Genomic DNA, 16,448 nt, shown 5'->3' on the forward strand with positions numbered 1-16,448 from the left:
AATTAAGGAGGTTCTCTTCAAGGCACATGAGCCATCCTGCCCTGCCCATCCCAGCCTTGACTTCAGTGACAGCACAGCTACTTTAATGCTGAAAACTTGCTCTTCGTGGTTGAGGGCACCTCATTTTAGACCATATTCTAAAGTGTTTCAAAAGAAGCAACTTCTGATTTGATACAGCTCAGTGAAACAGAGAGGCCCATTAAAGAAGTTGCATATATGGAATGTGATTTTCACCTGTTTGAAAACTGGGGAGGTTCTAAATGTGGCAATTTCATACTGTGCTGGTGAACTTCTGCTGCAGCACATTTTACTATCAGTAACGCACCTCCCTCCCCCTATCAAGTATCTTTTCCACTCTGAAAGTGATTATATGCTGATTTCCAAATAAAGTTTGACTCTGAATAAACAAAGATTCCAGAATTTGTCTTGGTGACATTAAATAAAAAAGGGGGTTTATCTCTCACTGAATCAGCAAAAAAAAAAAAATTTTTAAGTTGTCAGTGTTACAAATGTATATTTTATTGCATGTGATGATTTTGAAACAGTTGTCACAAATATTTATGGGAGTTTTTCTGTTTGTTTGTTTTTCTGTTGTCATGTTGCAGATGAAAAACACCAAAATTGAGCTCCTGGAAGAAGAGCTCAGGCTTGCTAGGGATTCAAATTCAGAGACAAGCAACAAACATAAGTTCCTGGAGCAAAATCTGCAGAAGTACCAGATGGACATTTCTCAGCTCAAGGCAAAGCTGATGAGTTTGGAAGAAATGAAAAGACAAGCTGAAATGGATGGAAATTCTGCTAAGCAAAACCTAGACAAATGTTATGCCCAAATAAAGGATCTAAATGACAGAATAACCAGGTTGACGTATGAGACTGAAGATGAGAAAAGGAAAAGGAAGTTGCTGGAGGATAGATATGAGCAGCAGAAGAATGACTATGACCAACTGCAAAAAACAAGGCAAAATGAGAAAGACAGCCTTGGTTGGCAAAAGTTAGAGTCTGAGAAGGTCATCAAGGAGAAGGAGTACGAGATAGAAAGATTAAGGGTTCTTCTTCAGGACGAAGGCACACGGAAGAGGGAGTATGAAAATGAGCTGGCTAAGGTAAGAAACCAGTTTAGCGAGGAGATGAGTAATTTAAAGAACAAGTATGAAACAGAAATTAATATTAAGAAGACAACAATCCAGCAGATAGCTGCACAAAAAGATGATGATGCAAAAGGCCTCAGAGCCCAGGTTGACAGACTGACAAGAGAGAACAGAGACCTTAAGGATGAGATTGTGAGGCTGAACGATGCCATTCTGCAAACAACAGACCAACGGCGGAGGGCAGAAGAAGATGCTCTCCAGCAGAAGGCTTGCAGTTCTGAGGTGTCACAGCAGAAGCATCAGTTAGAGCTGGAGCTGAAACAGATCATTCAGCTTCGTGGGGAAGATAACTCGAGATACAAGCAGGCTCTTGAGGAGGCTGCCTCAACTATTCAGGATAAAACTAAGGAGCTGGAAAGGCTAAAGCTTCAGCTTCAGGAAGAGGCTAAAAGCCGATGGGAACTTGAAAATGAATTGGCTAAGGTAAGAAACAGTTATGATGAGGAAATTATTAGTTTAAAGAACAAATATGAAACTGAGATTAATATCACAAAGAACACAATTCACCAGGTCACCATGCAAAAGGAAGAGGAGACAAATAATTATAGAACACAGCTTGATAATGCCATGAGAGAAAATAGGAATTTGTGTGAGGAAATTAGGAGACTGAAGAATACAATAAGTCAGACAACAGATAACCTACGGAAAATAGAAGAGAATGCTCAGCAGCAGAAGGCAGCTGGCTCGGAGCTTTCTCAGAAGAAACAGCAGCTGGAGATTGAGCTAAAACAAGTTATTCAGAGACACTCTGATGAAAGCATGCGGTACAAGCAGTCACTTGATGATGCTTCTAAAACCATTAAGGAAAGAAACAAAGAGATTGAAAGGCTGAGAAAGTTGTTGGATGTAGAAACAAGTCAGAGGAAAGAAGTGGAGGATGAGAACAGTCAGTTGAAAAGAGTCCAGTTTGACCTGCAGAAAGCAAACACAAGTGCAACTGAGACAATTAACAAGCTGAGGATCCAAGAGCAGGAACTGGCCAGACTGAAAATTGACTATGAAAGAGTTTCACAAGAGAAAAAAGGCAGGGATCAAGAAAGTGCAAAGTTCCAGAGCACTGTAAAAGACTTGCAGATCCAGAAACATAAGCTGGAGGAGGAACTTTGCAGACAGAACAAAAACTTAATGGAGGAAACATCCAGGAGGAAAAAACTGGAGGAGGAAATAGAAGGCATGAGGAGATCTCTGAGAGACCAATCGGTTAAAATAACTAATCTCACACAGCAGATAGAGGAAGTATCTATTGTAAAGAAGAGGAATGAAGATGACCTTAGACACCAAAGAGAAGTATTAGATGGTCATGTGAGAGAGAAGCAAAGATACATGGAGGAGTTAAGAAAATACACATCTGATATTGAGACTTTACGTCGTCAGTTGGTCCAAGAACAGGAGCAATTGAAACAGGCTCACCTACGATATGAGCACTTACAGAAAACCTCTGAGGAAAAAAGCAAAGCCTTGAATGAGTGCAAAATAGAGATCGAAAGGCTTCAGTCTCTCACCGAAAACCTTACCAAGGAACACTTGTTACTGGAGGAGGAGCTGCGAAATGTTAGATTGGAGTATGATGACCTCAGAATGGTCAGAAATGAAGTTGATGAGAAAAATACCACCATTGCTGAACTAAAGAATCAGCTTCAGATGAGCAGCAAGCAAACCCTGGAACTTCAGGGGTTGCTTAATGATTTACAGAAAGAAAGGGAAAAATTGAGACAGGAAATTGAAAAATTCCAAAAGCAAGCTCTAGAGGTATTCACACATATTTTGATCCCAGCTTTACTGTTTCTCAAATATATAATTAATTGCAGTGTCGATTTGAACAAATTAATTCACCCTTTGCTGTTTGAAGTCACTGTACTTGTGACTAACATCCCCTTTATGACCCTTCCTCTTGGTTAAGTTTTAAATAAGAATGGCAGGATTTGGCCACTTCCTTTGCCTCCTTACTTCCTGGGAATTGTTCTAGGGAGCCATAAGCTCTCATCACCTAGGAGAGTCTTGTTCTCAGGCCCAGAAGAAATCTGTGTTCTGTGTCAGTGTCCAGCAAACAATCCTAGGGAAAAATGGGAGCACGTGGAGTACCACTTGTGCTTTAACAGTTCCCTGCTGGCTGTGTGCTTCCCAGGCTGTTTCAGCCAGGATGGGTTAAAGCCATCTTTTGAGGATGACCTGAGTGCTGTCACAAACAAAACTGGCTAAAAACCCCAGAACCAACAAGCTGTCAAGGTGCTGATTAGCTGGGTAAGATGTTGACACCAAGTGAGGATTAAAAGTCATGTTGTCAGCTATACCTAAGGTACTAAAAGCCTATCTTTCATGGACTATTTTGGGGATTTATGTTCCTAAGTCACTAAGGGCATTTGCAAATTTTACTATTGGCCCTTATTTCTTAAATTTTAGGTGACAACATAAACAAGTGAAAGAAAATATTTTTTAATATTTTGTTCTTCTGCCTGGTTTCTTGTACAAGGATCTGGTCTTTAAATATACACAAGTGAGCACTTGTGAAAATGTTTTTTTTCCTAGACTTGTCCCTTATATTTCTTTTCTCATATCCTTTATTCTAAAAATCCCAATACTGATATTAAAAAATACTAACATTTAGGATTATATAACACCTGTGCATGTATATATATGCACACACACATATATATATGCATGTATTACGAGTAGATAAACTTATATTCAGTTTAATATGGGCTGCATACAAATCTGCATGCTTGTGGGTGTTTGTGCATATGCGTATATGAAGACACTGCGTGAATTAAAGTAGAAGGCGACACAGGTAAAATTGTTTGGAATGACATGTGAAACTAATAGGAAAGCACAAATTGAATCATATGTTTCCTTTTTATCCATGCGTGACCAGTCCTTAGCTGATGCAAATTCCCCTGGATTAGTAGGACTGCCAGGGCATCTGCTGAGCATCAGGCTATTTATGAGTCTTAAATGCTCTGTGTATTTGTCAGTGTATTGTAAGAAGTATCAAAAAGTTACAGAGAACTAAGTCAGCTGGAGATTGAGGCTATGGGTAACAGAATGAAGTCTCTTGAGCCTCTGGCAGTACTGGAGACACAGTAAGTGAAGGGATAGTGTGCCTTCTCTGGTTTATGTGTGCCCATAATCTTGGGTAAGGCACTGCTGTGACTAGAATTTTTTCCAGTGGGAGCTTGCTGCAGGTTAAATTACTGGCTGGAGAGCATTGTGGCAGAGGGCATAACTCTAACCAGCACAAACTCTAACCATCCTTTCTTGGTTTATTTCTCCTCCACAACTGTAGGCATCCAGTAGGATTCAAGAATCCAAAAATCAGTATAGTCACATAATGCAAGAAAGAGAAACCCTGCTGATAAAAATGAGTGCTTTGGAGCAAGACAAAGCCAGACTGCAGCGATTAGAAGAGGAGCTGAACCGTTTGAAAGTTACCCTGGAGTCAGAATCACGTTTGAAGCAACGCCTGGAAAGTGAGAAGCAACAAATTCTGAATGACCTCAATCAGTGGAAGAGCCAGCACTCCCGAACAGAGGAATCCATAAGGAAGATCCAGTGTGAGAGGGAGAAGAGTGAGAGGGAGAAGAACAGCCTGAGGAGTGAGATTGAAAGGCTGCAGATGGAAATCAAACGGATTGAGGAGAGATACCGGTGCAGACTGGAAGAGACCGCTGTCAAAAACCAGTCAGAGTTGGAGTCAGAGCGTCTCAGGCTGCAAAGAGAGATTGAGAAACTCAAGCAGCGCCCATATGGGGCTCACAGATCTACACAGACCGAGGAAGACTTCTGTATCGATGCCTCCAAGCTGGTGTTCAGTGGGCTGCGGAAGAAGATCACAGCCATGCAGCTGTATGAGTGTCAGCTGATAGACAAACTCACACTGGATAAACTGCTGAAGGGGCAGAGGTCGGTGGAAGAGGTCACAGCTGACATTGAACCCTACCTCAAAGGGGCAGGTGCTATTGCAGGGGTGTCCCTTTCACCCAGACAGAAGTACTCTTTTGTTGAGGCCAAACGGAATCAGCTGCTAACAGCAGAAAATGCAGTCCTACTCCTGGAAGCCCAGGCAGCAACAGGAGGTGTGATAGACCCACACCGAAATGAGATATTAACAGTGGACAGTGCTATCGCCAGAGATCTGATTGACTTTGATGATAGAGAGCAGATCTATACAGCAGAAAAGGCTATTACAGGATTTAAGGATCCTTTCTCAGGCAAAACTGTGCCGGTATCTGAAGCCATCAAGAAAAACTTGGTTGACAGAGAAACCGGAATTCGTCTGCTTGAAGCCCAGCTGGCTGTAGGAGGGATTGTTGATCCTGTCAACAGTGTTTTCCTACCCAAAGAGATAGCTTTATCTCGTGGGTTGATTGACAAAGACCTGTACAGGATGTTAAACAACTGCCAAGGCAACACAAAGAACTTCATTGATCCCACCACCAAAAAGGCAGTCACTTACATGCAGCTGAAGGAAAAATGCAGAATTGAACCACACACTGGTCTGCTCCTCCTTCCAGTGCAGAAGAGGAGTATGTCATTCCAAGGGATCAGGCAGCCTGTCTCAGCAGATGCACTTCTTGAGGCTGGAATAATTAAGGAATCAACAAGGAATGACTTGGAAAGAGGTGCAATTACAGTGGAAGAAGTGAGTGAGAGAATTATTGATTTCCTTCAAGGCTCTAGCTGTATTGCTGGTATCTACAATGAGGCTACTAAAGAGAAACTTGGCATTTACCAGGCTATGAAAATAGGTTTGGTTAGGCCAGGGACAGCCCTTGAACTCCTAGAAGCGCAGGCAGCCACAGGGTTCATAGTGGATCCTGTCAGCAATGTGAGGCTGCCTGTTGAGGAAGCTTACAAAAGAGGCCTTGTTGGAATTGAATTTAAAGAGAAGCTTCTCTCTGCTGAAAGAGCTGTCACTGGGTACAAAGATCCAGAAACTGGAAACATCATTTCTCTGTTCCAAGCAATGAACAAAGAGCTCATAGAGCGAGGCCATGGCATTCGCCTGCTGGAGGCCCAGATCGCTACTGGAGGGATCATCGATCCCAAAGAGAGCTACCGCTTGCCAGTAGAGACGGCCTACAAGCGTGGCTACTTCAATGAGGAGCTTAACCAGATCCTTAGTGATCCAAGTGATGACACCAAAGGGTTCTTTGATCCCAACACAGAGGAAAATTTGACCTACTTGCAGCTGAAAGAAAGATGCATAAAGGATGATGCAACGGGTCTCTGCCTTCTGCCCCTGAGAGAGAAGAAGAAGGTGGTGCACACCTCACAGAAGAACACCCTTAGGAAGCGCAGGGTGGTCATTGTAGATCCAGAAACAAACCGGGAGATGTCCGTTCAGGAGGCGTACAGCAAAGGCCTCATAGATTATGACACCTACACAGAGCTAGCTGAGCAGGAGTGTGAGTGGGAAGAAATAACTATCACAGGATCAGATGGCAGCAGCAGAGTAGTCCTTGTCGACAGAAAAACAGGTAGCCAGTATGACATCCAAGATGCCATTGATAAAGGCCTGGTGGAGAGGAAGTTTTTTGACCAGTACCGTTCTGGCAGCTTGAGCCTGACCCAGTTTGCAGACATGATTTCCTGCCGTAATGGCACTGATGAGGTGTTCCGGCACGAGTCAGTGACTCGGTCTCCCACCGTGCTGAGTGTCAGGAGTTCTTCTTCAGTGATCAGGAGCGGTTCTTTCTCAGAGACCCCAGATGAGTGCAGTCCTATTGCAGCCATATTTGACACGGAAAACTTGGAGAAAATCTCCATTTCAGAAGCTATACAGCGGGGCATCGTGGATAGCATCACTGGGCAGAGGTTACTTGAAGCCCAGGCCTGCACTGGGGGCATAATATGCCCTACCACTGGCCAGAGGCTATCGCTCCAGGAAGCCACTAGCCAAGGCATCATCGATCAGGATATGGCCACACGTCTCAAACCAGCCCAGAAGGCCTTCATAGGGTTTGAAGGCATAAAGGGCGGACGAAAGAGGATGTCAGCAGCTGAAGCAGTGAAGGAAAAATGGCTGCCTTATGAGGCTGGGCAGCGGTTCCTTGAATTCCAGTACCTCACTGGAGGTCTCGTGGACCCAGAAGTGCGTGGAAGAATAACTACTGAAGAAGCCATTAGGAATGGATTGATTGACGGTCGTGCTGCCCAGAAATTACAAGACACCAACAGCTATCCCAAAATTCTGACCTGCCCCAAGACCAAGCTGAAAATATCCTACAAAGATGCAATGAACCGGTCAATGGTGGAAGACATCACTGGGCTTAAACTGTTGGAAGCAGCCTCTGTTTCCTCTAAAGGCATATCCAGTCCCTACAATGTCTCCTCAGCACCTGGCTCTCGCTCTGGCTCTCGCTCTGGCTCACGTTCAGGCTCACGCAGTGGGTCTAGGAGAGGAAGCTTTGATGCCTCAGCAAGTTCTTCGTATTCTTACTCATACTCAGCCTTCAGCAGTGGGTCTATTGGGCGCTAATAACAAGGGAGGGAATGTGTCTGCATTTTATTATCATTTAGATTATCCTATATTCCGTTTACTAAAGGAAAAAAAAACCCACCAACAAAGTAACTCAAAGTAAAGCCTTGAAGTCTTTTCTGGGTGTGTTACACTTTTCTTCTGAGAAAGCTGTAAAATGCTTGAATGCAAGCTTATAGAATATAGATTAGGGAATGCAAAAGTAATATTTGTGAATTTTGAGTATCAGTTCCAATTTCCTTTTAGTCTTTGGATTGCGATAGGTCTCTGTATATTTTAAATACTGTGTCATGTGCCTACTCTTGTTATCTGTAACTATCAACCTATAAGGTGATAACTGAGGTTTGAAAGTCTTGCAGTAGGTAACTTTTTATTCACATAGACCTTTTCCAATTTGCTATTATGAAAAAAAATATATTAACAATATGGACAGAAAATGCCCTTAATACTGGTTTAGGATCTATACCATAAACATGAAACTGTCTTTCAGATGTTTTACTTCTTTATGTTTGGCTAGCCATTTTCTGAAGCATAACTTGGTGGATGTAAAGGGCTATTGTTAGGCTGGGCTTTTGTTTTACTGTTAACCCATATACATTTTCTACTGTTTTGCTTGATTTCCCTGTAACACAGAAAATAAAATAAAAAATCTGACTGTACCATGTGAGCTATTCTGGACAATAAACTACTGAAGTTTTAAAGTGTTTGGTGTGTACTTAATAATTTTATCTGTGGACATTCTTGGAAGTGCAAGTTAAAACCATTTTAAAAAGAAGCAGTCGTTAGCTTTGTTGCAAAAAGTGTGCAGGCACATTACATTTCATGATGCTGAGCTGTCACTTTTATGAATGAGGACTTCTGATTCTGATTTTTCAGTAGGAAAATGAAAATAGCACCAATAATGGAAGCTATGCCCCAGAAGCAGAATGCCTGATTGAACACTTGTTTATATAGTTGATAATGATAATAGGAAGCATGTCTTCTGCTTGTGATCCAGCTCATTGTCTCTGCAGCTACAAGGGACTGAGTCAGATTCTCCCTTACACATTCTTGCAACTTTGGACAATGAGCAGAATAAAAAAACCTGGGTGGCTTAGCTGGCCAGCTGTGGCACAGGAACATCTTTCAGAACCTGAACAATTTTCCCTTGTAAGGTCCTTCTGCCTCTTCTGTTGACTCCTGAAAGCCTAGGCTGAGAAAACCATGGCAGTGTATCAGTGCTTGCAAGCTATCTTGCTGTCATCAGTTTTATGTAGGCTGCTGGCATCCTGCTGACTTCTTTTATCTGAGCTGAAAAACCAGAGGACTTAATGACCACAGTATTAGAGGACACAAGAGTAATTTGAAAACACTTCAGCCAGTGCAGAAAATTACTTGTATACATGGAGGCTGTCCTGTCTTCTGCCCTGTGGCACACAGGGCAGATACCTCCGGGTAGGCACGATGTTTCTCAGTAGAGTGATTGAACAGCTACAAGAATTTAGTATGGCTTTATACAACTGCCTTTGTGACATTCTATGGTTTTATACAGCACTTTAGTGAGAAAGCTGTTAGTATAATTTGCCAGTAGCTGAAATAATTTCTTCCTTGAAGTTGTTCAGAGCACATACCTCCTTGTAGCCTTGAACTGTGTAGGAACCCGGCTGCTCTATGAATTTTAGTTGCTATAGATAGAAAGAAGATGGGCATAAATGTTAGTCACTGTTAATTATGCTGCCTAATTTGTAGACTGATTCTTTTCTGCAGTAAGGAATAGCACATGTTCTGATCCTGCTGTCTCTGGATAAAATTTAGCCTCTAGTCTGATAATCATTTCCAGTGTTTCCTGAAGATGAGGACTGTGTATAAAATCTCTGCCATATATAAAGTATCTTCAGTTACTGGACTGAAGAAATTACTGGGACTCTTACAGGTCAGTTTTGGAGACCTCCATAGAAAGTAGGTGAGAAAGTGCATCCTGTCTTCTAGGGAATCTTCACAGCCTTGAAGATTTCTCTCTACAGCTGAGTTTATTAGCTGTACCACAGAGGAAGACAGAGGAACACTGACAGAGGAGGAGTCAATGTCTGAAAGGCTTTCTGGCTGCTAGGGAGAAACAACTCTGTAAAAAAAAAAAATTTAAAAAAATTTTAAAAAATCACTGCTTAATTGAACCCCAGACTAATTCTGCAGCTTTAAGTGACTGTGGAGTTCCTAGGGTCTACATTAAGAGTAAAGCTGGTCATTACTAAAGGAAAGTTCACTGTGGGGTGTACACACCCCTGCAGTTTGCATGGACTGAGATATCCTGCACACTCCACAGCAGACTGGGCTTACATTTTTTTTACTCAAGGCATTCCTAGCATCTCTGTTACGTTGTTTAAAGCTCCATCATTGCTTACTACCTTTCTTGCTACTCAGTCAACATTTTGTCCTCATAGTGACTGAAATAGGAGACAATATCACAGAAATTATGGTGACAGTGCTTTCTCCTTGCACAGAAAGCAGCTGCTAGTGTGGTATTAGTGATGGCTTGGTGTGGCCAGAGATGTGTGAGATCCAGGTGCTCGGGGTCTGAGTAGCAGCTGAGCCAGAGTAGGCAGCAAGTGAGGCAGGACACTGCTGAAGTGGGATGCTAAAGAGATACGTGGGGAGTTTTCCTCCACCATCAAAAGGTGCTGAGGAAGGAAGTTTGGAAGAACCTCTTTCTTCCATTTGCAACCCTGTGGGGAGGTCAGCTGGCAGAGAGAGAGGCATGACAGGTGAGCACACCCAGCAGGGCAGTGTGGAGACTGTGCAGCAGTGCTCAGCATGGGGGTTGAAGAGTAAGAAGGCTGTGGTTTCTTGTGGAGTGTACGGGAGCACGGGCATGAGCTGGGGGCTGCTGCTGCGTACTTGAGACAGATCATAAGATCTGTAGCTCTTTTGCGCCAAAAGTGGAATGAACTCTATTCATGCGGTTTAAAAAGAAAGACTGGCAACGTCGGATGGTCTCTGCTGCTGAGGCAGTAACTCCTTGATATTGAAAAGCCTGAGTGTACCTGTTGATTCAGCCTGTAGCTGTGAGCACTTCCCTGTTCAGGAGTGCTGAGCTGGGTGTACTCACTGACAGCCTCATACTTTCCAGACACTCCTCTGAATTTGCTGCCTCTTGCTTCCTTCTTGTGCCTAGGGGCAGGTGATTCTCACCCTGTTCAATGGCAAATGCGTGCCAAAAGTGCGCTGACTCGGCCGAGGTGGCCGGGGAGGGTTCTCATTAGCGGGCTCAACTCTTTAGAGAATTGATCTTTGCTCTGAGCAGGATAGCAATTCGTTCATGAGGGTTTTACTGACTAATTTAATGGCTTTGATGTTGTGAGTTTGCTGTCCTTTATTTTGAGGCTGGGAAATGACTACTGGTTAGGGCCCAAAGTGTGTAATGCACCATGAGGTTTGCACAACACAGCAGACATAGCTTTGTCTGTCTTAGGCTATTTGGAAATGTGCACTGCCATGCACATTAATCAATGCATGATTAAATAGTAGTCCAGCCTTATGAATATGGGGAGATTTACAAAATAGCAGCAATATTACTTAGTATGACAATGTTTAAATTACTAGCAAATAGTAAGTATTTAGGCAGAAGGTGGGTTTTGGTCAATTTTTGGGTTGAATTTTTCCTAATTTTTATACATTTTTATAATATAAATCTGGAAGAGTTATTTACTTTGCTGGAATTTCAGTGGTCCTCAAGTGTTCTGAGATAAACAGAATTTACATGCTGTGTAATGCTCTCAGAATAATTCCACACTCAAAAATACTTTTTTTACATGGCCAAAAAATATGAGACTAATTCCTTCTGCTTTGACCAGGAATGACTCTGTGAGACAGGGTGAAACTGTACTAGGGTAAAATTTGAGGAGGATCCAAGTCTAGCACATGCACATGAGAAATACCAGTGAGGATTAGGAGGTCAGTGGAAACAGAGCAGCAAAGCACTGGGTAAGGGCATGCCTTCTCTTAGATTCTCCAGGATGTGCAGCACCTTCCTCATGCAAGTCACAGAATCACTGAGGACAGTAAAGACCTCTAAGATCTTTGAGTCCGACTGTTAAGGTAACACTGTCAAGTCCACTATCAAACCATGTCCCTAAGTGCCACATTTAGGACTTTGGGGTCATTATCACTTAATCACCATAGGGCAGATGCTTAAGGGAGAGTGTCTGGATTCCCTGGCGATGAAAAGGCTTCTGGGAGACAAAGCATCTTTCTCTCCCTTTCCTTCAACAGGCACACTTACGCCATTTCACTCACCAAGGCTTAGGGACGCATCTGACTGCGTGGTGGGAACTGCCGGACAAAATTGGTTTCTTACAGAGGTAAAATGGGTGAGGACATTGCAGCACAGCTACAACAGTAAATACACGAAAACTGCTGCTAACTAAGTACTGTTATTTAGTTACAAATAAGCCCCATACTGTATACAAAGCTTTCCACTCCTAAAGCATTTCATTTAATGGTTGAATTGATGGTAAACAGAGGATGAAAGTATTCCATAAAAGGTGGCTGTCATCCAGTGTGAACATTACCTCCAAGCCCATGGCATCTGTCTAAGCCAGAGAGACCTCTACACAAATTGCTCTTTTGCCTCTTACAGCCTTTGTCTCTTGTGGGACACAAAATAAGAGGAGAACATCTGGCCACAACTCTTCTTTGTGAACTGACCTTAGGGGCTTTTGGATCTTTTGGATTCCTACCTGCTTTCCCAGCTGTTTGTTTCACTCAAAAAATTCCCTTAGGTCCTCTGGGGCCAGCCTCACCATTAAGTCTAGGCAGATTAGGTTTGTCGTTTTAAAAATATTGCAGATTTTATTTATTTATTTTTTTAATTAGGCCAAGAGTAATATGGTTTGTTTTTTTTTTTTCTCCTATGAGACCAAAGTACTGGAAAGTTTTTTACAAGCAGCCAAGGATAGAACTGGGATAGTGCTTGGTTTCTTGGCTGAGCTAAGGAGTTTAAAACATATTCCAACCTTTCTTTTTCATATGGTTTTATTTTTAAAACTTTATTATTAAATTCAGTTCAATTTTAAAATGTTGCTATAAATATTTACATTTAGGAAATATCAGGAAAACCTTTAAACCTCTCTAGCTCTTTTTTCATCTGTAAATCTGTTCACAGCATTTAGCACATGTTTCAAAATAGTTGTAATTGATCTAGCATTGTAAGTTTTTCTGGAAAATTATTTGAGGGGTGTGCATGGGGGAGAGTAGGAGGAATACGCTTATCTATAGCCTGGAAACTTTAGAGCCTCTGTTTCTTTCAGGTTGCTATTAGAGATTACAATCTAATGTTGCCAAGTGTATTCAAGTGTGTTTACCCTTTACTGTGCAAGATGGAGGAGGAAGGGGATGAGTCCCAGCATTGTTGAACACATTTGACAACATTGACCTTCACAGATGACTTGGTTCTATTAAGTGAATCTTGGGATGGAATGCAAATTTTTTTTTTTCTCAAGTTTTATAGATCTCTTGCTAATGGACAGACCTCAAAACACAGGGGGAGAAGTGCCACAGCTTTACTTCCAGCCAGCAAAAGACTCCTATGTGAACAGTGGCTGTCTGGTGTGGGCAAAATAAATGGCACATCCCTCAATATGATTAATCTAGATAGTTCCAGAAAAATACCTTGGTATACCTATATGTGGACCCATGAGCTGGAATATCTAAGCTGCCTCTTCTAGAAAAACTGAACAAGGTGGTAAAAGCAGGGTGAGCAGGCTCTACTGAAGCCATTTGACAAAGGGGACATCTTGAAGGGATGTACTATCCCATGACTGATGTACTTAGCCAGCCAGGTTAATGGGAAAGCCATGCACCTACAAACCCTTGATTTGGCAATTTGAGGGATCAGGGCTTGGTTACCCTTATCTACCTGTGATGTCATCCTGTATTCCAGCACTTGGGATGGATGTCTGGGTATTGCCATACCTTCTGGAGTGGTTCCTAGTGTTCAGGTCCAGAGTCTGCACCAAGTTGCTCAGTTGTCAGATGATTTCACAGGATTGGTCATCTGGTACAAAGAAAGAGTTTGAACAACCATGACCTGTGGCAGGTGGAGATTAAGAGAGAATTCCTTCTATTTGGACCTGAGAGCAATCACGATGATCTCAGAATTTGTGGGTGCTGAGGAACTAGTCTTGGGAAATATCTTTGCCAAAGCTCATCTTTCCAAGGCCTTAAGACTGGCAAAGGTAGGAATTTCTGAATGGAACCAAGTCGCTTGTGTTGCACATGGGGCTGTGTGACTGCGAGCTTTGGAAGAGATAAAATTAGTGACAACTGGATTGAGCATCATTGGGGCATTTCTCTCAGAAAACCGATCACTGTGTTGCAAGTAAGCTATGCCACATTTCTGGCAGGGGGTAGGGGGGACACGCAAGAACTCTTGGTGCTCTCGAGCAGAGGGTGAGACTTGCTCACATATTAGAGGGTATTGCCCTTCAGTTCAAGATGGAAGGGTGAAGAGGCACAACCAGTTATGTGAACATACTGGCAGAGGAAGCTAAATAATGGCTAATACTTCAGGAGTCACTTTTAAAAGACCAAAAACATTAATTATATAAACTTTAAAATTAATTATATATACGTAGCCTGCCAAGGAAGATCAGGCTTTCTGGTGGACATGACTGTTAGATATGAGAGTAAACCTCACCACTTGCTGATGCAGTGATGAATGGCTGAGAACTCTACATCTGGAGGAGTAAGTTACAGACATGGCAAATGCCAGTAATATAAAACCCATTCGATTTCTTATAGGTACATGTGGGAAGTGCTATGAGGGCAATTACGGTCTACTAGCTGAATTAGTACTCTCAAGTTCCCAGTAAGCAAAGATTTCCCACTGTTGTTTGAATTAGGCTCTATTGACATCTGTGGACATTTTATATACATTCACAAGTCAAGCAAGAACTATTTTCAGTTCTCTGTTAACGAGAAATTAGACCTGTTCCAGAGGATATAAAACAACAGGCAGTTCTTGAGTTCTCCACTATGTGCACAGAGGCTTCATAAAAGGTCAGTTATACATTTGCTTGATTTTAGTTGACATTAACAGTGCATGAATTTTCTTTAGTTATTTTTATATATGCTTAGTGAGAGGTTTTAAGTTTGCTTTCCATCCCTACCTCCTACTTCCCCCCCCACATGACACTTTTCGTTTATTCTTCTTCTAAAGGTCATTTTTTGAGCAGATTTTCTGAGATTTTTCTGCTTTGCAGTCCTTTAATTTTAGTATTTGAAATATCTTATAGTCGAATTCAGACTTGGATCTTGAACTTCCTCAAAGTTTTGGTGAGCAGGTCTCCAGAAATATTTATGAAGATCTTTCTTCTCCCCACCCTGCTTCTGAGAACAAAAGTGGCTCCTAAAAATAAGGCTTTCCCCTTCTACTGGAAACCTTGTAAATACCTTGTGTTAGCAATTCTCATCACACCTTGTTGAGCTCTGAGTGTTGCACAGTGCCACGTGCATCTGCTCCAAGGGTAAGTAGGACTCTGCTTGTAGCAGGGATGTTTCCCTTTGTCCCAGCCATATCCCAGATATCCACATAATTCACAGGAAGATTCTAGTTATGTGCTTCCCTGAGAAGGTGCTGTTAGGCCTTAGCTCCAGGGCATCTTCCTGCCATCTGCCACTTTCCTCCAGACATGGATTTTTCTGCTGGGCTTTGCAGCAGACTGGAGATGGTATTTGAAGAAGTAAAAAAAAAAAATTAAAAATGCTGCTTCCTATGTTGGCACATGACAGATGCACTGTCACGTGTATTGGTAACACACTGGGACCTAAAACTGGTACCCAAGTTCCACTACTGAAGATGCAGGCTGTGTGTGCTGTGTAATACAATAAAGCCCAGTCTTCCTGGGGAGCCTCCTTGGCCCTGCTTACTCTTACCTCCTTCCAAGGCAGTTGAAAACATCTGGGATCATTCACTTCGAGAAAAGAGCAGTTAATGGCAATAGACTTTGATACAAGCTCACTATGCAGTTAAGGTGAATCTTAAGAGAGTTTTTAAGCCAGAATTATCATGAATTATGAAACTTCTGTTTATTTTTTAGTTCTGGAGGAACAATAAAATACTTATTTCTAGTTCATTTTTACAGCAACCCTGACTAGCAGGAACGGAGAAGCTTAGAAAGCAGTAGCCAAGGATATTACTGGATTGAGTGGCAAGCCTCTTGGTGTAATCATAGTAAAAAATTAGGCTGTGAAATCATCTGGAGTTCTTTAGCCACTATCAGATTTTTGGCAAGGATTTTTGCAGTCAGTCAGTTGTGTAGTGTTGGAAGGTAAAGTTTTGGAAGATGTTACTTTCTGCTATAATTTTATTTCTTTTTGTTATTCATTCCAGTTATTTTGAGTACTAAAACTGATTTAATGTGTCTGCCACACTGTATTGTCTTTGGGACCCAGAAATCCTTTCCTACCTCCTAGCACTGTGATTCCTGGGGGATCCTGAGCAAACAATGAAATCTTTGCCAGGATAAGCCTTTTTGCCTGAAAACTGGTTTCTTTAGCATTTTGGAGCAAACCTTAGCTCACTTCCCTGAACTGCCATCCCCTCCTGAGATCCCACATACCCTTCATCACTGTGAAAATGACAAAGCACTCCAAATAAAGCTCCTCATCCTGCTCAATATTTCTTGGTGTTTCAGAGGATCTTTTTGGTATCATTTGTATATAAGTGAATTTAATCCTGTCCAAAAATCTTGTTTCATACCACTAGATCGTTATTTCCAAAGCAAATCAGAAACTGCTTCAAAGCTGGAGGTTTGCTCATAGTGTTCCACTCACATTTTAGCTAGACA

The 16,448-nt window shown here is 42.1% G+C and overlaps 1 protein-coding gene across 3 annotated transcripts in view; it reads left to right on the forward strand.

Annotated features, from left to right (window-relative positions):
* The window catches only part of DSP (desmoplakin), a 51,986-nt gene extending 43,659 nt beyond the window's left edge, over positions 1-8,327 (forward strand). For 2 of the 3 annotated variants that reach the window (XM_088054029.1, XM_005525305.2), the window contains exons 23-24: positions 606-2,897; positions 4,429-8,327. In XM_088054029.1, the coding sequence (XP_087910155.1) occupies positions 606-2,897; positions 4,429-7,623 (5,487 nt within the window). In that variant the 3' untranslated portion in view covers positions 7,624-8,327. The remainder of the gene's footprint in view (positions 1-605; positions 2,898-4,428) is intronic. The other variant, XM_014254569.2, reaches the window with a different exon arrangement.
* The last annotated feature ends 8,121 nt before the right edge of the window (positions 8,328-16,448 follow it).

This window comes from Pseudopodoces humilis, chromosome 1 (assembly GCF_049639895.1).
Source record: "Pseudopodoces humilis isolate 2021_Gansu_Grassland_sample_001 chromosome 1, ASM4963989v1, whole genome shotgun sequence".
Taxonomy (NCBI): Eukaryota; Metazoa; Chordata; class Aves; order Passeriformes; family Paridae; genus Pseudopodoces; species Pseudopodoces humilis.